The sequence below is a fragment of the Enhydra lutris genome, unplaced genomic scaffold (assembly GCF_002288905.1).
Source record: "Enhydra lutris kenyoni isolate GAN:26980312 unplaced genomic scaffold, ASM228890v2 scaffoldscaffold33, whole genome shotgun sequence".
Lineage (NCBI taxonomy): Eukaryota > Metazoa > Chordata > Mammalia > Carnivora > Mustelidae > Enhydra > Enhydra lutris.
In genome coordinates this window covers 22,123,301-22,150,135 of record NW_019154117.1, presented here as the reverse complement: position 1 = coordinate 22,150,135, position 26,835 = coordinate 22,123,301, and the positions used below count along the sequence as shown (strand labels likewise).

The window sequence follows — 26,835 nt, the reverse complement described above, 5'->3', positions numbered from 1 at the left end:
GGAGAGAGGTCAGTGGGAGAAGCAGACTCCCTGCTGAGCAGGGAGCCCGATGTGGGACTCGATCCCGGGACTCCAGAATCATGACCTGAGCTGAAGGCAGTTGCCTAACCGAGCCACCCAGGCGCCCCCTTATTTTTATTTTTTTAAGATTTTATTTATTTATTTGACAGAGATCACAAGTAGGCAGAGAGGCAGGCAGAGAGAGGAAGGGAAGCAGGCTCCCTGCTGAGCAGAAAGCCCCATGAGGGGCTCGATCCCAGGATCCTGGGATCATGACCTGAGCTGAAGGCAGAGGCTTTAACCCACTGAGCCTCCCAGGTGCCCCCGTTGTCAGGATTTTAATTACAAAGCTTGTAACCTAGTCCTTGGTGTATGATAAGTGTCCCATGAGTGGTAATCACCACGAGGTTTATACTTTAATTCGAGCTCTTAAACTTGATTTGTAGTAATACTTTAAGTAGTTTTGGATTGGTACTCTTTTCCTCCTCACTTAACCAGTATCTGAAAGATAGTGAAATGTCTTGGCTTAGAAGTTTAGGAAATAGGAATTGAAATCTGCCATGCTTTTTCACTGAAGACAAGCCATGGCTGATTTAGCCAGTTGAGTTCTCTTGCTCTTTTTTAAGCACAAATAGTTTGTTGTGTTTACTTCAGTGGAACTAGGGAGTCGAATTAATGCATCGTCAGCAATTAGTTGTAAGAAGAGTTGAGCAACATAATTGATTTCTTTGTCTCTTTGTTCACTTTTTCTTCCCCAGAGGCCAGTTCTGGGAGGCAAATACTGTTCCTCTCACCTTCTGTGTATCTAAAAGGATCTGTAAAATTGGATACAAAGATTTAAGAATCAGATTATTCTTAATATTATTGGTAATGACCTCTTAAGAGGGTATGTGCTTTGCAGTTTGCAGAATGCTTTCACATTTTATAAACTGGAGTTTTAAGATCTGTGAGATTATAAATTGTGTTTTGCTCATTATCTCAAATCCGTGTCCCAGTGTCTTGCAAAATAGATATTTAACAAATATACGAATGAGCCTCAAACCTACCGCTTAATTTCTGAAAGTTACCGTTATTTCTATTTTACACTAGAAGACATGAAGTATCAGATTTCATTACTTGCCTAAAGGTCACCCGATTGTTAAATGGTGGAAGCAGAATTCTAACATAATGGACTCTTTCTTTCCAGTACGTACTTTAGGATGGGGAGGAGAGATGGGTTTTTTGAAAAGTAGGCTAGATTATGATTAACCAAGTAGGTTCCTTTCCAACTCATGGGAGAGGGTCCTGAGAGAATGTGGGATTATTGTAAGAAATTCAGGGATATGCACACACACCAAGAATTATCAGAAAATGGGCAGAGAAGGTGGAGAGAGGACCCAGTTCCCTTTACACAGTTGAGGCTCTTGGAGTAAAGAAATCCCCAAAGCACCGAGGATCTGGTGGTGGTTTAGGTCTGAGCATCTCAAACTCTTGATGCTGAGAGACCAGTACTAGATTTTGTTTCCTCAATCTCTTTTGGACCAATATGTGCTTAAAAAAAAAAACAAAAAACAAAAAACCAAAAACCAACCAACAAACAAACCCCACTTCCCAAACACACACAGTGAAAATAGAATACCCTTAATTTCCCACAATTGTTTCACGGAAGACCAGTAACAAAGAGTTTACATTCCCTCGCAGTCTATAGACCATACCTTGACTAGCATTGGTTTGGATTTTTTTTTTTTTTTAATAACCAAACTATGACTTTATTTGGATTTCAGCAGTTTTGGTTTGTTTGTTTTTTTTTTTTTTGCTTTTTTAAAAAAGATATATATATATATTTTTTTTTTTAATTTTTTTTCAGCGTAACAGTGTTCATTGTTTTTTGCACCACACCCAGTGTTCCATGCAATCCGTGCCCTCTCCAATACCCACCACCTGGTTCCAACCTCCTACCCCCCACCCCTTCAAAAACCCTCAGACTGTTTTTCAGAGTCCATAGTCTCTCATGGTTCACCTCCCCTTCCAATTTCCCTCAACTCCCTTCTCCTCTCTAACTCCCCTTGTCCTCCATGCTATTTGTTATGCTCCACAAATAAGTGAAACCATATGATAATTGACTCTCTCTGCTTGACTTATTTCACTCAGCATAATCTCTTCCAGTCCCATCCATGTTGCTACAAAAGTTGGGTACTCATCCTTTCTGATTTGGTTTGGATTTTTAATGTAGTAAAAAAAAATCTACAGTTGTAAAGAATTGTATTCATGATATTTTAGTACAGTATTTGTAAATCCATCCAGCAAAACACAATTTATCATCTCACAGATCTTAAAACTCCGGTTTATAAAATATGCTCTAGGTGGTGAGAACCCACAGTATTGGGACATAAGTTTAAACGTGTGGTGAACACCTTCACTGTTCAAGGCTGTCAGTGCATTTCTGAGACCTATTGTATAACCTTATTTAGAGACCACATCCGAAGTCTATCCTTAAGGCACTTTCTTAAGGCACAGATCACATGCTTATGTCCTAATGTCATTCCTACGTGCTATTTTTATGATAAAATATGACTTAGGTAATAGCTCTAAAGAACTTATATTAGCTGTTTGAATCCTCCTCCCTTGTTTAGTCAGTATTGAAAAGGACAACTGCTGTCTTGGGGGAGAAACAAAAATTTGACATTAAAAAATGAAGTCCTTATTCTTGAAATCTTTGAAAACTACTTTCCCACATAGACCTTGAAGTCTTTGGTAAAAGTTGGCTAATTCCACTGTGCGTGGACTCTCCATCTTCCCGGGGACTTGTGTCTTCCAAAGGCTGTCTGTTCCTAGACCGCAGGTTTTCCATGAGAAAAAGCAATGCCTCATTTACTCATTTGATAACCTCCAGCGTGCCAGGCAGGGTGGTGAACAGTGACGTCTACTCAGAAAGCTCAGGAGGAAGCAATAGAGGATTTGAGTAGTTCCACAGAGTTCTACGAGTGGGAGTTGGGAGCAGAGCCAGTATTCACCGCAGGGCCCTCTTCTGCCTTGAGGTGTGTGGAACTGGCAGCTGGACCCCCTCACACACCTGACCCTGAATGAGCTCTTCTGACCCTTGGGCCCAGGCCCAGGTGGTCTTTTATTTAGCACAAGAACTGGGCTTCATGCACAGAAATGATAATAATGGGAAGCTAAATGCCTTAAGAATGTGGTTCAGATTTCCAGGCAGAGCAGAGTGTAACGTGAGGCTCTAGGCTGGCTTTCTTGGCATGAAGCAGCGACACAGAGCAGCTCAAGATGATGAGGCTGGCTGGCAGCCTCTAGATGCAAGGGCAGTTTTTGTTCTCGAGATTGGAAAACACTTTCATTTTTGTAAGTTGAGACATAGACCATTCTCCATGGAGAAAATGGTCCCCCCCCCCGCCCCCGTGACATCTGCGGGTAAGTATAGTTGTTGCACTTCTCACCCATGGGGGATTTTCCGCTAGGCCCACACATCTCAAAATGAATGAACATGTGAAAAACCAGGGCATCTTACTGAAAGGCACATTAGGTTCTGTTAGTCTGGAGCTGGGCCCAAGATTCTGTGTTGGCAACGGGCTCGCTCCTGGGTGATGCTGAGGCCACTGCTAGGCAGTATTGTGTCTGTGGGGAGCGCTTCCAGGAGCAGGGGCCTGGTGGCCTGGAAGCATGGAAAGTGGCCTCACCTGCTTTTGTGGAAGGCATCAATTTCTAGTTCAGCTCCACTTGTGTATTCCACTCAACACAATGTCTACAGTGGCATTTCCTTTTCACAAGGGTCTTACTCAGTATGAGAGTATGTATTGGTTGATGAGTTGAATCATTTAAAAAAAAATCTTTGTTGTGCTTCTAAGTACATCTTCAGGGCAAAATTCTGGCTGTCAGGCACAATCAAGTTCTGCTCAATCCCACATCATTACAGAGCGCTGCTTTGACCCACATGTCTTGTGGGTCTTGCATATGGTGGGGGCAGTCCACCGTAGTAAGTCCTAATGCAGAGAGCTTGGTAATCCAATCACAGAATGACAGACTCGCACGCTATGTTCAGTGATTTGATTCTTCATCAGCCTCTTAACTGTGGATGCATTACAGAGTGAATCCATAAAAGGAACTAAATCCATTGATTATATTGTGGGCATTAGATCCAGCTGTCATGAGATACAGCTTGTCATTTGAGCTTCCAGGTTTAAAAACAATTAGAGAAATCAAAAAATTCCATTTCGATGCTTTGTCCCTTTTGAGCTACATTAGATGGTTTCTCTTAGAAATGAAGGAAAGGCTCAAAGATTATTCAGAATTAAACTCCATGTGATTTCAGGAGAATTGGGGCTTCATATAACAGTATGTGCTCATAGGTCCCTGTCCTTTATTCAGTGCAGTGCCTCCCAGACCAGTGAGTGGCTTTTTCATCAACTTTCTGAGCTGATGTTAGTAGTTTCTAATGAAAAGATAGTCATGTAACAAAGATCAACCTCCTCTTCCAAGATTATTTTTAGTGGATTGGAGGAGTGGCTCACTTAATATCTCTAGTTTCTTCATTTATTTTTATAGGTCACATTCCACCCCTAAAATATTCCATGGGTCTGTCAGCAACTTTGATTGAAGCAGAAATTAATCTTATCAGATATCTTGATGAGGGCTTGGAGAGTCCTTGCTATTAACGGGGTTTTGTGGTAATGGTATTCATCTTCGTCAGATTTGGCTGACAAATCTCTCACTTACAGAATTAGAAGGAAAAGTAACCAACTCATTTTGCCCATGTGAAACAGCTGGAGAGTTTGCCTGAGGTCACCTGGGCCTGTCCCAGTCTGTCCTCCCCCTCACCTCACCATCTCCCATGTCCCTTATGGATGTGATGCATTGGCTTTGAGGCCCAAAGCAGCAGGGTTTCTACCTTGCCCAGTGGGAGGCAGGGTGTTCTGCCTAACGTCATTCACTGTAGTCCCATAGCATCCAGACTGGGCCTTCTAGCAAAGTTGCAGTGTACTCACTGCATCTCTGGGGAGACAAAGTTGTGTGGTAGGAGCCCAGATTCTATAGCTTGGTGGCCTGGGCCAAGTGCTGCCTTGCTCTCTATACAGCTTGTGTGACTTTGGTGGGCTACCGAGCCTCTCAGTGCTTCTGTTTCTTTAGATGTAAAATGGGGACCTTCTTCATAGGATCTTTATGAAGATGGAACGAGCGAACACATACCGACTTATGACAAACATTCAGGTGCACTGTATGTGGAATTGTGTATGGGTTTGTGAACTGTGGGTCTCCACTAGGTACTGAGTTGTTAAACCAGTGCTCTGAGTCATAAATAGCTTTTGAAAAATTAAATGGTCCATAACAGAATAAAATAGAACACATTAGAGTACATTGCATCTATGCGGGGTATTGTTTGGTGTCTCTTTGGCTCTCTTTTTAGTGTTCCTTTGGCTCTGTGTGTGTGTGTGTGTGTGTGTGTGTGTGTGTGTGTGTATGATGGTTCACAGGGTAAAAATGTATTTTTCACCGTGGATTGTAATTAAGAGTTTAGAAGTCCCTGCTTGAGGGACTGGAGTGAGCTAATCCATTTTTCTAAGTGCAGACCTATGGGGTGAATGAGACACATTTTAGACATGAATGTACAACAGAGCTCTGGCTGAAACTTAAATGTGCTTCTTTTGCAGAGGGAGACCAAAGGGCAGTTTCTTATTGACCACATCTGCAACTACTACAGCTTGCTGGAGAAGGACTATTTTGGCATTCGTTATGTGGACCCAGAGAAGCAGCGGGTAAGAGCCACTCTCTGTCTAGACCCATTTGGGGGAGTAACTCGTGCTGTGGGTGACCAAAGAGGTTCCTCTCAGAGCACTCATGATGTATTCTTGTTCTCATGGTCATTGACCACTTGAAACTGGCTGGCCCGGGGTGTGTGTGTATGTTGTATGTGTTTGTGTGTAAATGTTGGCACTGTTTCCACTGGACTGGGTAGGGTAGGAGAAAGGAAAACTTACCTTAGACTTTTCCAGAAAGCTGCTCCCACCCAGTTCCTGTGTCTTTGAGAAGATTTGACAAACAGACAAACAGTGACTACATAAAATCTCATTGTGGAGAAAATCCACCTCTCACTATAAAAAGCTATTGGTAGAAAAGGGAATGGGAGAGACTGCTTAATGGGTACAAAGTTTTCTTCTCTAGTGAAGAAGATGCTTGGAACTTGATGTAAGTGGTGCTTATGACATTGTGAATGTCCTAAATACTATTGTATACTTTAAAATGGTTAATTTTATGTTATGTGAATTTCATTTCAATTAAGAAAAAGCTCTTGGCAGATGAAAGGTTAAGATAGTTTGAAAGCTGCTATTTGAACATCAATAAATTTGACAGCCCCTGTTATATCCTTGTTCCTGGATATGCCTGCCCTTGTTGTATCTGTTGATTTTTGTAAGAGTGAGCAGGGGAATCTTGCCTTTTGATTTGGGTACTGTACCAACATATATATATATATATATATATATATATATATATATTATTCATGACATATGTTGGATTCAGTGATCTATGTCCTTCACATCCAAAAGGTCCTAGGGATCTTCATCCCAGCTCGCACCACCTGGGGTCTCCCATCCCTGCAACCTAGCTGTGGGTCCCAGCTATGGATTAGGAGGCCCTATACCTGATCTGATCTCTGCTTTTTAGCCTTCCTCACTGACAAACAGAGCAGTGTGTGTGTGAAAGGGTCAGCTGAGTGTGGTCTGGGATTAGGGGACAAGTCTACTCTACCTTATTTAATTTTCCCTCCTCCTGTTGGTGTTCCTGGTCATCTTTACTCCCCTCTTCCCTCTCCACAGTCCCACTTGGTTCTTAGTTTCATATTATTGATCCAGTACAATGAGGAGAGGCTTACAGAGTGTATTCTTATAAAGGAGCAGGCTGTTTAAGGAAAAGATTAGATTTTGTTCTGAAACATGGGGAATCATACTTAGATTTTAGAGTCCAATAGGATCTAATCTTTAAACACATACAATGCAGTGGCTCAGAAAGGGATTTCACTTTCCTATAGCACTTGCAGGAACTCTGTAATGGGGCAAACATTTACCTGAGTGAGAAGAAGGTAGCAGGATACTAGTAAGGCTGTAGGACTGACATGAGATCACAGAGGGGATTTGTGTGACATTTTCTGTTAACAGTGGTTCCCAGACCTGGCCCTGTAACAAGATTACCTTAGGGGTGTACTAACAATGCTGAGTGTGGACCCTCTTCTGGACCTCCTGACACAGAATCCTTGGGGCTAGGACCAGGAACATGTATTTTAGCACATCCTGATTCTACTTTTGATGCAGCCATCCCAGCTCTGGTCTTCAGACTGGTGTTGGGGACCATGGCATAAAGATATTCATAAACATAGCTTTTTGTGGCTACCCTTTTGTGGAAAGAGAAACAGATTCAAAGATATTGTTACTTGCCCAAGGTCTCACAACTAGTAAGTGATGGAGGGAGTATTGAGTTCCCTGTGCATCCAACAGACTCTGTAGATTATATTAGTCATCTACCCATCACTGAATATAGATTCTTTTTGTGCGAAATCCCATCCTAAACTCTAGCAACTTTCAGAAGTAATTCTAGCTACCGTTAGTTGAACATCTATCATATGCCAGGAATTTTACTGTCATGGTCTCTAGTCTTCCCTACAACACTGTAAGGAAGGGGAGATCTGAGGTACATGGTATCAGTGGCTTGTCTAAGGCTACATGGCTAGTAAATAATGGTGGAAGGATGGTATTAGAACCCACATTCTTTCCACCCATCTCCCAAGTGAAAATGTGAAACATAACCTATACCAGGGATTTGTAGACCTTTTCTGTAAAGGACCAGATAGAAAATATTTTCACTTTTTGACCCATACAACCTCTGTCATAATTTTTAAATTATTTTATTCTAGTGGAAAGCAGATGTAGACAATACCTAAATTAATGGATGTAGTTGTGTTCTAATAAAACTTTTTTCCATAAAAATCTTCTATAAATAGGCATTTAGCCATAGTTTGCTGACCCTTAGCCTAGATAATATCTGGAAACCACTTATGCATAAGTTGTTTTCATTTTTCTTGATTCATTGGGGAGATACTGGATAAGCGATTAAAGGAAGTCTTTAGAACTGGAATCAGATGTTGGTATGAACTCATCTTATTTCAAAAAATATATACATAGACACAGAAATATAGATGTGCGTGTGCATGTGGGCTAGTATGCATATGTGCATAGTTCCAAGGTCCGTTTTCTGAGATGGCCTAAAAGCAATCACACCACAGTAGGAATGAGCACACCTACCCCTAGATCTTGGTTTCTAAATATCATTTTCTAATAAAAGGAACAATGGCTCCTTTGAAACATGTCTGGGCATGTCTAGGGCAGAGTCAGGAACCTCACAAGATGAGCCTGGAGCATGTTGTGGTGCCAGAAAGTAAGGAACTGCTCAAAAGATAAAACGTCCCTAGAATGGCACAGAACCAACCTGAAAAAAACTGCCAGTGGCCCAAACTGGAATATTAGAGAGACAAAAAAGCAATAACAATAGTATTGGATTATAATCCATAAAGTAAAATATCCATGAGTCATATGGACGTAAGTATATGAATAAATAAATAAAAGGGGAGAAGAAATAGCTCTTCCTTACAGGCAAATTCCAGTCAATAAGTGTAGAAGGAATGAGAGAATATCACAATGATTGTTGTGATAGAGGATTCATAGATGAATACTAAAGTTAGTGGGCAGAAATTTGAGGAGAAACAAGATACCTGTATAGTCTCAAAGTACTTCTCCCTCCTGCCCCTCTGATATCTTTTGATTACAAAGGGCAAAAGACTAACCTCATAGTGGAGAAATCTGGCAGGCACCCCTTTAATCAAGCCATCAAGGTTATCATCACCAGGGAGAAGACATTCCAACGTCACGTACTTCCTGATTATCCTGCACTGAGGAGGGCACATTGTCGCAGTGGTATTCTTCCCAGTAATGCATAACTTCATTCAAATCTTGTGGAAATATAAGAAAGCCTGAAGCAAGAACATTCTCCAAAACAACTTACCTATATTCTTCAAAAGTATTGAGGTCATGAAAGGCAAGGAAAGACTGTGTAACTCTCAACTAAGGCCTTGGGGGATTCTGGATTGGATTCTGGAACAGAGAAAAGTCTGGCACTGGGAAAACTGGTGAACTCCAGTTTAAGTCTGTAATTCAGTTAATAGCATTGTGTTGGTGTTAGTTTCTTAATCTCAATAATTGTACACTGGCTATGGAAGATGCTAACATTAGGGGAGGAGGGTGGTTATATTATATTTGTACCTTTTTCATATGTCTAGAATTACTTTTTTTTTAAAAAGATTTTATTTATTTATTTGACAGAGATCACAAGTAGGCAGAGAAGCAGGCAGAGAGAGAGAGGAAGGGAAGCAGGCTCCCTGCTGAGCAGAGAGCCCGATGTGGGGCTCGATCCCAGGACCCTGGGATCATGATCTGAGCCGAAGGCAGAGGCTTAACCCACTGAGCCACCCAGGCGCCCCATAGAATTACTTTTTTAAGTGAAAAAGAAGTGTTTAGGTTGATGTGCTTCATTGTTCTTTATATTTTGACTTGGGTGAGCTTCATTTTTAGTGTCCGGATTTGGGTAATAGATTAGTGGAAAAAATGGGGACCACATTCAAAACAAAACTGTCTTATCTGATGTATCCACTAAATTGCTTACAGGGTTGCTTGGATCATTGTTTTCCACCCTGCATCATAGCCTTTTCTAGACTTTTGATTCTGAGGATTCAGTGGGAACATAGCTTCCACTTGGGTTGCTGAGTAGTTGCTACACGAAACCACATGGACTTTGCACTCAGAAAGATGTATATTAAATCCCACCTCTGCTGCTCAGTAAGCTGTGTGACCTTGAGCCTTTCCAAGTCTCCGATGGTTAAAACAGATTACAACACCTACCAGTAGGGTTGATGTGGGAATTCAAGATAAAGTTTAACAAATGGTATCTACTGAGTACATGGATATACTATTTTTATTGTGATTCTTATAATTATTGTGCATTGGGTCGGTCTAGGTGAGGCAGTCATATGAAGAAATAAAACCATGGTTAGGAAGTCTAAAATCTAGAAATGTTCAAAACTTCTTTCAAAGACAGGATGGCCATTAATACGTTCTTTGGGGAGACAAGTGTGAGCCTTGGATAATTAGAAAAATGAGCTTAGAGGCACAAAGACAGGCTGATACAGGAATTTTAAGGAGAGATGAATTGACCAGCATTGGTGGTTTTACCAGATCACGTACTTTTTCTCCATGCAAACTAAAACCAATGAATTATTTGGATAGAAGGCTAATCAACAGAAAATTAAGTTAGTTAGAAAAGCTGAAGTGGAACTTACCTTTGCTGTGGGAGTTGGTGGTTTGCCTACAACTCTTCACAACTTGATTTACAATAAACCATTGTGGAATATTAAATATTTAGCACTATTACATTTGGAACACCATATGTTTGACAAGATGTCTCATGCCCCATATGCTCTGAGAGTGATGAGGACTGAGTCAGTAAATGATGTCTATCTTTTGCTATTTTAATGGCAAGGGCTGAGAATTTCCATTAGTTTTAAAATTTGATGTAGGGAGGGGCAGAGTGAACACTACTCAGTAAAAATCCCCTTGAGTTTCTACCATATTCTTCTGAAGAACTCATATAATCATAGTGCTCGAGATTAAGGAAAGGGTGGGTGCTATTTCTCTTATTTTTACCTAAAGAGAAAGCTGGGACTATAAGTTTAGACATCTTAGAAGGAATAATTCCAGAAGGTAAAGGTAGTACTTGGCTGAAATCCAGGTCTTTTTTTCTTTCATGTAACATATTCCTTCCGCTGCTTCTCAGGTGTTTGGGGTAACTTCTCTTTGGGAAGATGAAGTTTTGGAATAATGAGTTAGATTTCATAATTCTGTTTATTTTTAAAAGTTTATTTTTAGTAATTTCTACCCAATGCGGGGATTGAACTCACAACCCTGAGACGGAGAGCACTGTGTTCTTCTAACTGAGCCAGGCAGGCACCCCTTCTAATGCTGTTTTCTATGGCTATGGTTTAGGATGTCCATTGTCCTGGATTTCCCTTCTTCTGCATTTTCCCCTTTCCAAAACCCAGCTAGAGGGAAGTCTCCCCCAGTGCCTTAGAAAGTGAGGAGGTAATCTCCCCACCCGCAAACCTCCAACCAGCCCAGTTAGAGGAGGAATTTCCCCAGGACTAGATGGTAAGTGTTGGTTTACAGTCTGCAGGCAGATGGGACCCAGTGCTTTTGATTTTAACTTCCCTATTTCTAAGCATCTGTTTAACCCACCTACATCAGTATCATTGACTTTTCTAATTTAAGGACCATTCTGACTCCTACCCAGAGACAAATTCACTTTGGAAATGAACCCCTCTGGGACTGTCTTCTCTAACACCCTTGAGTTTGGGCATTGTATGTCATGTGGCCACTGGACCACTTTCTGATGGGATGACCTGGAAAATCAGAAATGCAAGGACATGCTGAACCCTGATGCCTCCTTCCCCCAGATAGAATTATAGCCCTGGGGTTTTTATGTCAATAGCCAGAAAGAACTAGTGAACCTATCAGTAAGTTTTATTAATAATGGGAAAAGACCTTTTCTGTGTTAGAGCAGTTTGCTTTTTCTAGAAGTACCTTTGTGGAGAAAATGGAATGGCATAAAAAAAAAAATCACAATGATTTTAGGTTTCACTCTGGGGCTGGTGCCAGGAAGCCAGACAGCATTATGTCCCACCAGCTGCTCCTGCCTTTGAAAGGCTGCTTCCTGCTTCTGGGGACAATTGCTTCACAGATGCTTATACCTAAGATCAAGAGTGGTACCTAAGATTTAGGGCAGTCCTGCACTGAGGAGAAGGATTGTACTGCTGTAGGTCACTGGTCATGAATTTGTCTGCTTAAAGAGCCCACTTACGTTTTTAAAATCTCAGGGGTATTAAAAATCATCCATGCCTGTTTGGGGAGGAGGTATGGACAAGTAACTTGGCTTTATGGGAAAGGACTTAGAGTACTCAGCTTACAAGGAACACAGCAGTATCTCAACGGCTTGAAAATTGGACATTTTGTGGTTCAATTGTGACCCAAGGTATTAACTTGACAGATTTGGGGACATTGTCACATTCCTTCGGCAGAAAGCAGAACTTGGCGTTTAACTAAAATGACTGCTCCTAACTGACTCTGTCTACACCTGATGTCCTTTCCTAGGAAGGGATGGGGATGCCTGAAAATGACAGGTTGCAATCTGTAAGTCACTTAGGTAACTGGGATGTCCTAATTTTAGTGGAGGGAGGAGCAGGCACATGATGTGGTTATCTTGTTTGGGCCAACAGGCAGACATAGGAGTAAGTGTGGTGAAAAATGACATTTTATCCTTATTTGAGTTAGGGAAAAAGCAGGAGGCTATCCAGGGTAAGGCAGTCTTCCTCAGTGGTGGGAAGCTCCTGGGCTTGGTTCAGATGAGGGAAGGAATGAATTAGGTTGATAAGGTTTAAGTTCCATCATTAGAGAAGCACTCACTGGAGGCTTCCAGCAGGCCAGGACATCAGACATCAGCATGTTTGGAAGTTTCAGATAGCTCTAGAGACAAGCTGAGAAGAAGTCTAGAATGTAAAGATGATGTATAACTTGGAGACATAAAAGCAATATTGGTAAGGACTGACAGTTGGAGCATATATTTCATGGATGCTCAAACAAACGTCATTTAAGGTTCAATTGTAATTGTTCTATCCATGGAGAGTAATAATGAGTATCTTAGTTGACTTAGGCTGCTATAAGAAAACACCTGTTTATGTAGGACACTTCATTCTCACAGTTCTACAGGCTGGAATGTTCAAGTTCAAGATGCTGACAGATTTGGTGCCTGATGAGAACTCTTCCTGGCTTGCAGAGGGTTGCCTTCTCCCTGTGTCCACATGTGGTTGGGGAGAGAGCGTATGGGTGCTCTGGGCTCTCTTCCTCCTCTTATAAGGACACTAATCCCATCATGGGTTTCTACCCTCATGACTTGTTCTAAACCTTATTATCTTCAAAGGTCCCACTTTAGATACTGTCACATTGAGGGCAGGGCTTCAGCATGTGAATTTGGTGGGGGTAGGGGACAAACATTCAGTTCATAATAAGGAATAAGGGATCTAGCTATCTATTGCTGTAGAACCAGTCTTCTCAAACTCTTGGGGGGTGTCAATGAACACAATTTTATTATATGCCAGGATTTTTTGGGTCTGATATTCGAGCTGGGCTCAGCGAGGTGAATCTTATGTTCCACTTGGTGTTGACTGGGCTCCCTCACTGGTGTTCAGCTGGGAGAGGGGGCTGGTCTGTTCTGGAGGGGGCTGCAGCAGGTCCTAGTTGTTTTCATTCATATGCCTGGAACCTTGACGGAGATGACTGCAAGGTGGGTCTTGGGGGCCCCCCTCGCTCTGCATGTGGATTCAGGGCCTTTCCACATGGCTTGTCCAACTGGGTGTTTGGGGTGCAGGGCCTCTTTGGGCTCCAAGTACAGGTGGAACCACTTACCAAATAAACTGTACAGGGAGGGTTTTGGGGAGAAGAGGTAAGTGTTGGATATGTTGAGTTTGGGATACCTATGAGATGTTGAGATAGAGATGTTTCATCTATGGTTGGGAATACGGATCTGAAGCTTAATGAAGAGGTTTAGACCACAGAGGGAAATTTTGGAGCCCATGAGGTTTTCACTACCATAAAGCCCTGAGCATAGCCTGCAGAGCTGAGGGAAATAAGAGGAGACTCTGAAGCCCAAAGAATATCCATTTTTTAAAAGGATGTCCAGAAGGAGAAACTAGCACAGGAGACCCACCAGGAACATATAGAACAGAAAGAAAAGAATGAGGCCCAGAGACCTTCTGGAAGCAAGGGTAGCTGTAGACTTAATATAAGGAGAATGGGCTACAGTGTCAAACCTCAAGAAGGACGGAGTATGGAGGACATTATTGCTCAGGTGCTAAGAGCTCTGATGCCAAGAAGATCAGTTTAAATCCTGGCCCTGCATCTTGCTGGTTATATGACCTTAGGCAGCCTCCTTAACCTCAAATACTTTATCTGTAAAATGGGGACACTAATAATAATAATAATACCTGTGCCATAGGGTTGTTATTTAAGTGCATTAGTCCAGATTCTCTACATGTAATGGATCTGTTCTCCATGCTTTAAAGAGTTTGAAAGGTTCGAGCTTCTGGCAACTAGAAGATCTCTGACCTTAGAATAGTTTGGTGAACATGTGAAATTTCTACGGCTTGACAACAAGCAGTACATAGTGGTAAATCCCATTGTAACAAGCTTGAAGGAATTTCATCCTTTCCTCTGTAATTGCATTTTGGTGTCTCATTGTACTTTAAAATAAACAGCTTGTAATATTTTTACAACCTCTATTGCATTTTCAGATTACTACTGTTTTTATCCTTAAGTGTATGTTAAGGATTCCTTGGATGTAGAGCAGGGGTTGGCACACAGGTGTCAGGAGAACCCCCATTTGTTTAGTAAATAACATTTATGGGGACACAGCTATTTCTATTCCTTTATGTGTTTTCCCTGGCTGCTTTTGCATTCCAGTGGCAGAGCTGAGTAGTCCTGACAGACCATATGGGCCACAAAACCTAAAATATTTATACTGTCTGGTCCTTTACAGGAAAAAAAAAAAAAATGGTGCTTATGCTTTCTCAGGCTTCCTGCTTCCTGTTTCCATCTCTGTTTCTTAGGTGTTTCTTCTCCCAGCTGTTACTTCTATTTTGCTTATCCCCAGGAGCCCAGAACTCAGGAGCAGTTATGGTTGAAGAAATAAAAACATTACTCTGGAATAGTGAAGGTTTTCTTGCATGGGTTGACTGCCAGAAGGACTAGAACTTGTGAGTGGGCCTGGCCTATAGATACTTCTGTCCCTGTTGCCATTGTGCTCTAGATTTCACTGAAACTGGAGTGAAAACCATTGGTTATTGGTAGCTAACTAGCTGGGCCCTAGATGTAACTGGCCGACCCAGAGCACTTAGATTGCATTCATTTGGATGGCTTTTTTTTTTTTTTTTTCCTTCTCTTTCCTCTTGCAGGGGCCAGAGGGTCTAAACATGGCATAAATTGGCTAGATAATGCAGGGAGACTGAGTTACTCTGGGGCTTTGTCCAGGTGAGAGGTGAGAATCCGGCCATCTTTTCAGGTCTAGGATGGGAATTGGTCAGACTGTGGATCTGGTTACTTCTGAGGGGAGAAAGCATCTCCTGTTTGGGAGATGTATTCATTGTTTAAAGCCCCATTTGTTATTTCACACATTTCTTTGGGCCATAGATTATTCTGGTTTAGGGCACCAAGGGTTTTGAGAAAGATACCGGAGATATGTAATTTATTTTGTAATGATAGCCTCAATCCATTTCAATAGAAGCCCAACATTGGAAGATAACCAAGTATGTTATATTGTTTACTTTGGGGAGGGTTTTGTTGTTGTTGTTTTGTTTTTTGTTTTATTTCCTGGCTCAGCAGCTGCCAAATTAAAAATCAATCAACTTAGCCACAAATCACCACTTCACACACCACCTACCTCCCCGCCACCAACAAGCCAAAATTCAAAAGTGCAAAAGAAATGCACCATTTCTATGATGGGGCAGAGAAAAAGTATAGCTGGGCCTAGCAAAATTTAAAAAGAACCAATTGTTGGCAATGTTCTCCTACTTCAGGTTCATACAATGTGGAATGTGAGAGCTGAAGGAATCTTAGGGGTCCTGGAATCCTTCCCACCCTCAAGACCCCAGAGAAGGGAATCAGGGCTTAGAGGGCTTAGCCAGTGCTCTGCTTTTCACCCTCTTTGTGAGGCTTCATTCAACTTCTCTTTTTTGCTTCAAGCTCCTATCAATCGAAGTAAATTTGTTCTGAGAAGTGGCTTTGAAATGGTCAGGCTACGTTGTCCAGACTGAAAGCCCTTTTAAATTGGGACCTCTCAGAGGGGGATATGCAGGTTACTGGGGTTCCAGTCCGAGGCAGAAGGAATAAAGCCTCCAAGGGAAGGATTTTATTTTATTTTATTTTTTTAACTTTTAATAGTCATTTTATTTATTTATTTATTTTTAAAATTTCTTTTCAGTGTAACAGTATTCATTGTTTTTGCACCACACCCAGTGCTCCATGCAATACGTGCCCTAATACCCACCACCTTGTTCCCCCAACCTCCCACCCCCCACCCCTTCAAGACCCTCTGGTTGTTTTTCAGAGTCCATAGTCTCTCATGGTTCACCTCCCCTTCCAATTTCCCTCAACTCCCTTCTCCTCTCCATCTCCCCATGTCCTCCATGCTATTTGTTATGATCCACAAATAAGTGAAACCATATGATAATTGACTCTCTCTGCTTGACTTATTTCACTCAGCATAATCTCTTCTAGTCCCATTTGTGTTGCTACAAAAGTTGGGTATTCATCCTTTCTGATGGAGGCATAATACCCCATAGTGTATATGGACTACATCTTCCTTATCCATTCGTCTGTTGAAGGGCATCTTGGTTCTTTCCACAGTTTGGCAACCGTCGCCCTTGCTGCTCTAAACATTGGGGTACAGATGGCCCTTCTTTTCACTACATCTGTATTTTTGGGGTAAATACTCAGTAGTGCAATTGCAGGGTCATAGGGAAGCTCTATTTTTAATTTCTTGAGGAATCTCCACACTGTTCTCCAAAGTGGCTGCACCAACTTGCATTCCCACCAACAGTGTAAGAGGGTTCCCCTTTCTCCACATCCTCTCCAACACACGTTGTTTCCTGTCTTGCTAATTTTGGCCATTCTAACTGGTGTAAGGTGGTATCTCAATGTGGTTTTAATTTGAATCTCCAAGGGAAGGATTTTAAATTCAACGGATGGAGGACAGTTTTTGGTGGGGACTTAGGGAGGCTGTCTTGGCTCTGGTACCCAGAAGTGGATTTGGAGATAAAAATTCCAGGTTTATTAGGACATGGTTCCAGGAAAAAGGCTTTCAGGAACTTGGAGGCATTGGGACAGGGAAAGGAAGGAGGTCTCACAAGCGTGTGACGTTGAGCAAAGTCGTACAGAGAGTAACTTGGGCTGAAAGCCACAGAGGATTTTTGGAAGAGTGTAGGTCATGGCTTAGAGTTGTCCTGGCCAAGGGGCGAGGGAGCAGAGGTATTTATCCTCCCACACCCGGACTTCTTAACCTGATAATTCAGAGGTGAGTTGGGGGAGGCTCATTCTCCATTCTGCATTGGATTCTAGTGACCTGACGCAGCCTTCCTAAAAATGATTAAGCTGCTCTATATGGGGAAGAGGGATCAGAGAGGAATTGGGCAGAGCCCTGACAGTATGTCCACAGATGCCTTCCTGAAAACTTCAGATGGTGCTGAGGAATGCCTTCTCTAGTTCATCTTATGTCCTAAGCTCATTAGGTAGAATCAATCATTGAATCTTAGCTTCTTTAGTCTTCGGAATTCTTATTCTAAATGAAAGTTGAGGAAATGCCATTTTCAGCTATAGTAAACCAGCCTCAAATTCAGATATTTGGTTGGCAGTCTTTTCTTTCTACCTCTCTTAGGGAATTTCAGTTTCCAGTAAGGAAACAGACTTAAAAAAACAAAAAACAAAAAACAAGCTAGCATACATTCCAAGTAGCAATTGAAAGGAAAATAGCAATGCAGTCAATGTTCTGAGCCTCCTATCTAATTACCAAGCACACAGCCTCATGGTTGTTTCTTTCTCACAGGAGTGTGATCCATCTGTACATATAGTAACAGCAGGAGTTGTTGGTGTCGTCCACACTTGAATTCATTGCCCAACTCACAACCCTAAAGGAAGGAGGAAAAAAGGGAGGAGGTTTACCTTTCATGTGGAGCAGAAGGCAGATGGGATGGGAGTGTGAGAGGAAGAGAGGGACGGAGGTTGGCTCACAAAGAGGGGCCATTGCATCACCTTGGGAGTGTCTGAGTGAATGCAAAGAAGATGGGAACAGCTGGTGTTTACTGAGCTTTAACTAGGCTCTAAGCTCTGTTCTAAGGATGACTTTAATCCATTAACCTACTTAAACCCCACACTGATGCTCTAAGAGGGGAAACAGAGGAAGCAACACGCTGGAGGTCCCATCACTAGTATGTGGCAGAACCGGGACTGGAATGCAGGACTCCTGGCTCCTGTGTTGGACTGCAGTGCCAAAGCTGGGGGCTTAGCTGGACTTGGCATTGCCTGTTGTGTAGGAAATTCTTCGTCTTGAGTCTAAATTACATAAAAGTCCACCTTTATCCTCTGAGTAGACTTAGCTTCCTTTTTTAAAAAAATGACTTTTAATTATTAGTGTAATGCTTGAATACATGTAAAAAGTATAAATTAAAATATCACAGATAAAACAGGGTTTCCTTTGAGCAGCACCCCTAAATTCCTGTTTTCTCCATGTTATGTGTTTATTGACTATCATTTCAGATCTATAAAAATACATTTAGATGCCTATTATGTATTCTTTGAAAATATAGGGTAGTGGTTTGTACTTTTTACTTAAAGAAAACACATTAATTATAAGATATGCTAGCTCAGAGGTTCCCAAACTCTGTGATGTATGGCTCTCTTGGTGTCTTAGTAATTATTTCATGATGCCTTAGGTCAAAAGTAATGATTTCATGGTGCCCTATCTAATAGGAGGGACAACAAATTTAGTATTTATATCCTAACAACTTAGCGGCCATTTAAAACACGGCCTACCTGAAAATAGTATTTCCAGTTCATTCTTAACTGCAGTTACCTGGGAATGGGAGGTGTGCACCTGCTGGGTGGCTCACGGCTTCTCAGACTCTGGGACCAGATCAGATACTGCCGTACTCATGGCCTTGCACACCTCTTTTCACGTGATACTTGCTTTTCATCACAGCAACCGCTAAAAACCCAGTGTTGCAAAAAGTATGACATCAAAAGGAATCTAGCATGATCTAATGTTAGAGCTGGGAACTTCCTTGAGCTTACAGTTTGCACAGTGGGTGTCTGATAGATGTCTGATATGGCTCTTTTCCCTGGAGTGCTTCAGTGCATGATTTGGGAACTGTGACCATAGTTACAAATTTTGCAGTTCACTTTTTTCATCACACCGTGTGTTCTAGAGATCTAACCATGTTACCCGTCAAGATCTACCTCCTATAGTACACTGAAGAATCCTCTAGCATATGAACAGATGATAGATTATTTAGCACTTTCCTGATGATGACCATTAATAGTCTAATGTTTTATAACCATATATATATATATATAATATAACATATATATAATAACATAACCATATATATGGTATATATATAATATATAACATAACCATATATATGGTATATATATAATATATAACATAACCATATATATGTTATAATATATAACATAACCATATAACATATATAATCTAATCTTGCAGTGAGAATTCTTGTTGTGTTCCTCCATGTTCACGTGGGTAATTTGGGCAATAAGAGAATTGTTGGGTCATAGGCCAGTCAGGGTTTTAAATTTTAATAACTGCTCACAAACTGAGCTTGATGCTCTCTGAAGAAATGATTTATTATAATCCCTTGAAACAAGATTCATGCTGCCTTATTTTTCTTAGGGCTCTATACCCCATGACTATCCCACAGCAGAAGAATAGTTGTCCTGGTGGAAAAGTATGTAGTGGTCACACTGTAGACGGAGGTGATTCAGATAAATAAGGTTTGAGAGGCAAGGGTAGGGTGTGAATAGGCCAAGAGGAGGAGGAAGGTCAGAACCCATCAGAAACTGCGGGGTGTATCTCGTAGGACAACGAGGAAGCCATTCATTAAGACAAAATAACTTATTTAGGGCGCAGATGGCAAATACCTTGCAGACATACCTTTCATGTTCCCTGCCCCTCCATGGCAAACCTGGCCAATCTCCATCACGGCACTCATTCTCACTGAGACTTGGATCCTTCTTCACACCCCTGGGAGATTGCCACCAACTAACTGGTATGGGTGTATAAAATGAAATGTACCTGTCCTCCCCGGAGGCAGAAAGGGGGGAGGAAAGGCAGGTTGAAGTTAGGCAGAGAAAGGTTAAGGAGTTCAAAGGATGCCAAGCAAGGAGAATTCGGAAAATGCATTTCAGACTTTGTTGGCCAAATGACTAGTGATTCTCTGCTGTGAGACAGTAGCGGTAGGTAGGTAGGTAGCAGGTAGGTAGACAGTAGCAGTAGGTCTTTGTCTTCTTGCCTTAGTTCTAAATTATCCTATTAATTGCTAGAAAAGTAATTTGATCATCAGAGGTCCCATCTATTATTCTCCTCCATGGGATATGGTCTACTAATTAAACTACTTATTAAGTGACAACAGCATCAGCAAACAAGCATTTATTGTTATTTTTCACATGCCATGCACGGTTTAAGTGTCTCATGTTTATTAATTTTTTAATTAACTTCTAAAATCCTTGCAGCAACCATGCAGAGTAGGTACTATCGCTATGCCCATATGACAGTTGCAGAAATTGAGAGCAAGGTTAAACCTTTTGTACATGCTTATACAGCCAGTAAGTGGCCCAATCAATAGGTTTTTCCACTGTTCAATGATAGCTGTGTAAATGCCAGACATAGCTTCTGACTAGGAGATAACCAAAAGTAGAATGATGGTTTCCAAGGGCCTGGAGAAAGGGGCCTGCAGAGTGACTGTTTATTAGGGCTAGAATTTCAATTTTATAGGGTCAAAGTGTGCTGGAGATGAATGGGAGTGATGGTGGCACACCATTATGAATGCATTTGTTTATTTATTTTTTTTAATTTTTTTTATGAATGCATTTAATACCACTGAACTGTACATTTAAAAAGGGTTAGGATGGTGAATTTGATGTGCATGTTACCACAACTAAAAAATGAAAAAAAAGGAGAAAAACCAGGTTCTCAAAATGAACAGACCTAATTTCAATCAGAAGCAAAGAAACTTGCCATGCTCATTCATGCAATATAGCAGAGGTAAACATGTGATTTTCTGTCCAACTCGTCCTGGGGTTGACATCGCGAAAAGACCCCTATTCTTTTTTTTTTTTTTTTTAAGATTTTATTTATTTATTTGACAGACAGGGAACACAGGTAGGCAGAGAGAGAGGAGGAAGCAGGCTTTCTGCGGAGCAGACAGCCCGATGCGGGGCTCTATCCCAGGACCCTGGGATTGTGACCTGAGCTGAAGGCAGAGGCTTTAACCTAAAGAGCCACCCAGGCGCCCAAGACTCCTATTCTTGTTTTGGAAGACTGCAGAGATCTGACACCCTGGGCTGGAAACTCGTGATTTGACCACTCATTTTTTTTCAGCTCCTGGGGAAAGAAGGAATGTTAGTTGAGAGCAATAGGTTTTAGAGCAGACTCATCTGTGGCGAGTCCCCATGACCAAGGTGAAGGGCCTGTGTTGTGGAATCCCACCGTGTACTGGTACCACCACTTAAACTCTGGGGGACCATAGGGTGGTTGTCTAATGTCCTGAACCTCCTGGTTTCTCCTCTGTAAATGGGGCAGTAGTGATGGCCTGGGGAAATGCTTAAGAAGGCATTTAGGAAGCACTCAGCATAGGCCAGCTCTTTCTTAGGCTTTATGGTTATGCATTTATACCAAATGGCAGGGGCGTTACAGAACTCTTTGAGACATAACTGGATGACACAAATGGGGTGTAAGCCTCAATAGATGGTAAGCATCCTCCTTTCCTCTCTAGTATTGAGTGTGAGAGGTGCCCGGAAAGTGAGGGCTCTCCGACCTCCTGATGGATACCAGTGGTGCTCCTAGTAGCTTTCTAAATTGCAAGTGTGTAGAACAATGCTTCCTGACATGCCCTAAGTGGCTCCAGGGACATCATAGTTAGGGATTGCAAAAGCTGCCTGGCTCTCAACAAGTTGAAGTGACTGCCACACAAGGTATGGAGCGAGCTGGCTGCTGGGATCAGCATGTATCTTCTTAAAATGTCTGTCCCTAACACCATTCTGAGCTACCCAGGTCTCTGGGCTTCTTTGCTTTGGGATAGAGCCGGTTTTTCTTCTGGATAATCTCAGGCCTCCGAAGTAAGGTATTTATCACTTGCTCCCCCCCCCCTACCATGAAGAAAGAATTGCTTCTGTTTGATGGGGCTAATGCTGGCTTGACCGAACAGGGGCTACCTGGCAGGGGAATCAGGTGCTGAAGCTGTCTTGGACTGTGACTCTTTGAGGTCATGGATGTCTAAGTCTTTAGCCATCTGCGGCTTGCCCAGAGCAATGGAGCTCCATCACCTGGGGTCCATTAGAGCCACAAGAATATCCTGTTCAAGAGTATGTTCTGTCCCTAGTTCTTCTCTCTTAGTAGGACTCAAAATACTCCTCAAAGTGTTAATTCTCTGTAATTTATGCCCTTGCCTTTTGTATTTTCATTATGGAATTGTTTGTGTTGATCTTCAGAAGGTGGAACCTTGAGGAAATATCTACAGGAACCAAGACTGTACTTCGGGAAAAGACTATATTAAATTTCTCTTAGGTATTAAGTATGCATCGTATGGTTCAGCCATTTGACCCATAATCTCTGCTTTTTTTTCTCCCTAGCACTGGCTTGAACCTAACAAGTCCATCTCCAAGCAAATGAAATGTAAGTGTCAATCTTTGGTTTCACTTTTGTTATGAAGTGTCCAAAGATAGGTTCTGTTTCTCTACAAAATTTCTCCTCCTGGGGAAGAAATGGCTGGAGTTGAAGATCTGTGGGTGGGGGCTTCTCTCTCCCATTGGGTGCTATGTGACTTCTCTTCTTTGCTGGCCTTCACCTTCCCTGTAGTCACTCTTGCCATCACCTTACCTTCATAGTTCATATTCGAACAGGAACATTGGACTTAGATGATTAAGTATCTGTTAAACATAACCATCAGCTTTCTGGTTCCTTTGGATTGTGGGGGTTGCTAGTAAGCATTTCAGGGTGGGAGGTGCAGTCTTGTGGGGATGAGAAAAGCAGGTGTATTTTGAAACTAAATTCTTGCCACTAACTTTACTGAAGATTGGTTTATTCTTTTCTGTTCTTCAAACTCCCTACAATAATTTCTTTCCCCTGAGTAATTGTTTTCAAGCCCTCGTGCTCTGAACTGCCTTTTTTTTTTTTTAATTGATGACTTTTTTAATTGGGAAACTTCTTTCTAGAATATCTGGCCATCCACTTTGGCCATTGTGAGGAGGGTGTTGACTAAGTCCTGGATGGCATGGTGTTTTTTCTTGGTCATCCATGCTAGGCTGTAGTCAGCCTGCTTTTATTTATGATTTGGAGGAGGGCTTCTGAAATGTACTTCAGAAATTCATTGTCTGCCCTGAAACCCATTTATCCCTCCATGTGAACTTTCCCAGGGCTCTGAAATGTAGGCGATAAATCAGTTTCTCATCGGAAATCAGTTTAGCGCATATTATGTCACTTATCATTATTCAAGGGATTCTTTCCTTTTTCAAATATAAAGAAATTATTCTGGGCAGGGCTTTTAAGTGGGAGAAGAAAGAAACTGAACGTGGATGGCAAACTAGCAACCAATACATCTATTCCTTAACCCTCCTTTTTCTCCCTCCTGTTACCAACCCACTCATCTTTCCTTCCCTTTGTCCCTTCTCATTTCTGTTCCTTCCCTCCCCCATCTCTGTGGAACAAACTCTGTCTGATCAGTGCAGGAAAGAGAGCCAGGTTGTTCTGGGGAAGGCTGATGCCCATGGCTGCTGGGAGCTGTGGCTGTTGCAGGAAGCTGACAGGAAAGTTGTATGAGGTGAAAACAGGATCAGCAGTGTGCTTGCAACATCCCAACAGGTCAGTCTATTGGGGTACAGCTGGAATAGATTTGGAACAAGCATCCAAGAAGAAATAGGAGGACAGAGGTATCAAGAAGCTCTATACAGAATGAGATGAGGGATAATAAGAATGAATTAGTGTGTCTGAAAAAAAAAAGTGGCTGGGGCATCTGGGTGGCTAACTTGATTAAGTGTCTGACTCTTGATTTCTGCCCAGGTCATGATCTTAAGGTCCTGGGATGGAGCCCATGTGGGGCTTCTTACTCAGTGGGGAATCTGTTTGAGATTCTCTCCCTCTACCTTTGCCTCTCTCCGAGTGTGCGTGTGCGCTCTCTCTCTCTCTCTCTCTCTCTCTGATAAATGAAAAAATTCTTTAAAAATTACTGATGCTTAGCTTTTATCCCTTAGCTACTAAGTTTTGATATTTTTGTTTATGTGTTTTAAAATGTTTAGACAATTTTCCAGTAAACGATTCTTTGACTTTGATTCTTAAATGCATGCAATATTTTCCTTAGGCTACACACATTAGACTGTGGACTCTGATAAACAAAGGGAGGGTTTTAGAAGGGAGGGAGTGGAGGGATGGATGGCCCTGGTGGTGGGTATTAAGGAGGGCATGTATTCCATAGAACACTGGGTGTGGTGTATAAACAATGAATCTTGGAACACTGAAAAAATAAAATTTAAAAAAATCTGAATTGTTAGCAACATGTAGTGAAGTATTTAGAATTAAATAGCATGATATCTGAAATTTCTTTTACAGGACTCTAGCATATATAAAAATGTAAGGGATGAGGATAAATCGAGAAAGTTTGGCAGCAAGTTTAATAATTACTGACTCTAAGTAATGGGAACATATGATTCATTATATTATTTTGTGTATGCTGTAATATACAGCACTAAAAATTTTAGTAAATTCTTTTACAAAAATATATAAATATAAATAAAAAATGTAAATCTCTAAAGTCAGATGTCTTTCAACACTAGTAGAAGAAACAACTTTTTAAAAAATTTTTATTTTATTTTTTCAGTGTTCCAAGATTCATTGTTTATGCACCATACCCAGTGCCCCATGTAATACGTGCCCTCCTTACTACCCACCACCAGGCTCACCCCTCCCCCCCCCCCCCTCCCCTCCCAAAACCTCAGTTTGTTTCCCTGAGTCCACAGTCTTTTATGGTTCTTCTCTCCCTCTGATTTCTCCATCTCACTTCTCTCCTTTTCCCAATCTCCTCCAGGTATTCCTTATGGTCCTCAAGTGAGTGAAACCATATGATAATTGACTCTCTCTGCTTGACTTATTTCACTAGCATAATCTCCTCCAGTCCCATCCATGTTGATATGAAAGTTGGGTAGTCATCTTTTCTGATGGAGGCCTAATACTCCATTGTATATATGGACCGTATCTTCTTTATCCATTCGTCTGTTGAAGGGCATCTTGGTTCTTTCCACAGTTTGGTGACTGTGGCCATTGCTGTTATGAACATTGGGTTACAGAACGCCCTTCTTTTCACTACATCTGTGTCTTGGGGTAAATACTCAGTGGTACAATTGCAGGGTCATAGGGTAGCTCTATTTTTAATTTCTTAAGGAATCTCCACACTCTTGTCCAAAGTGGCTGCACCAACTTGCATTCCCACCAATAGTGGAAGAGGGTTCCCCTGTCTGCACTTCCTTTCCAACACTTGTTGTTTACTGTCTTGTTGATTTTGGCCATTCTAACTGGTGTAAGGTGGTTTTGATTTGAATCTCCCTGGTGGCTAATGATGATGAACATTTTTTCATGTGTCTCTTAGCCATTTGTATGTAGAAGAAACAACTTTTAATTTGTAAAAATTGGCTGCTTAAGAACTTTGTCTCCATGCTAAGTAAATCTGAACAACCAATTGAAAATTTATAATGTTTGGTAAAATTGTTTTAAGGATTGACATTTGATTTCTGGCCAGTGTCAGTCTAATAACAAATGAAATCTGAATCAGGAAAGAAGAACTCTGTGAAATTCAATTTTGAAACCAGACCAGGTGACTCACTGATTCTAGGAATTGGTAAAGATCTTATCCATCACCCAGTCTGATGTTGTATTTTTGAGGACATTACTAAATAAGAAATCGTTTGATCTTGTCATGATCACAAACCTAATTTTGTTGTTAATGTTGGTGTCTTTTAGTATAAAGAATTTCTGTATTATTATGTATACCCTGGGAAAATGAATTTTATCATAGATGCAAAAAAATTTTAAATGAGGACTTGTATATTATTAACCAGAGAAACTGGGTTCAACTCCTGGGACTCATCCATGAATCTATCAAAAGGATCTGGTTGCAGAACTTCAGGCAACTTTCTTCTTGGGTATGTGTATAACTTTGATCCTTTGATTGTCTTTGGGTAGGCAATGAGGGCAAAATATCTTGGAGGAATGGTTTGATGTCAGACTTTCAGGTTCTTTGACCTGACCCTTTTAAGATCTCTTTGACTACAGGTGTTCTCAGGAATGGTATTTTCCAGAGTTGACTGAAGGTCAGCTGCCCTGGGTTAACAAAATTTCTACAAAGACATTATTATCTTATTAGGATTTTTTTTTTAAGATCTTATTTATTTATTTGACAGAAATCACAAGTAGGCAGAGAGGCAGGCAGAGAGAGAGAAGGGGAAGCAGCCTCCCCGCTGAGCAAGGAGCCCAATGCGGGGCTCGATCCCAGGTCCCTGGGATCATGACTTGAGCCAAAGGCAGAGGCTTTAACCCACTGAGCCACTCAGGAGCCCTTCTTATTAGGATTTTTAAAGATAGTTCCTTTTAATTTTACTTGTTATTTAAAGATTTTCCCTTTTTAATAAGATATAATTGGCATGTAACATTGTGTAAGTTTAAGATACGTAACCTAATGATTTAATATATGTATATATTGCAAAATGATTACAGTAAGGTTAGTTAACATCCATTACCTCACATGACAATCAAACCTCATGTATTAAAACAAGCTTAAGATAATGTCCATGATTTTCCTTAGTTCAGAAGAATTTAAAATGAAAACCCAAACTATTTCCTTTCTCTTCCCCCCTAGATCTCCAA

The 26,835-nt window shown here is 41.3% G+C and overlaps 1 protein-coding gene across 1 annotated transcript in view; it reads left to right on the top strand.

The window, feature by feature from the left end:
- LOC111153568 (FERM domain containing 3) overlaps positions 1 to 26,835 on the top strand; it is a 348,258-nt gene that overhangs the window by 165,852 nt on the left and 155,571 nt on the right. The window contains exons 2-3 of the mRNA XM_022512676.1: positions 5,640 to 5,744; positions 22,557 to 22,599. Coding sequence (XP_022368384.1) covers positions 5,640 to 5,744; positions 22,557 to 22,599 — 148 coding nt within the window. The remainder of the gene's footprint in view (positions 1 to 5,639; positions 5,745 to 22,556; positions 22,600 to 26,835) is intronic.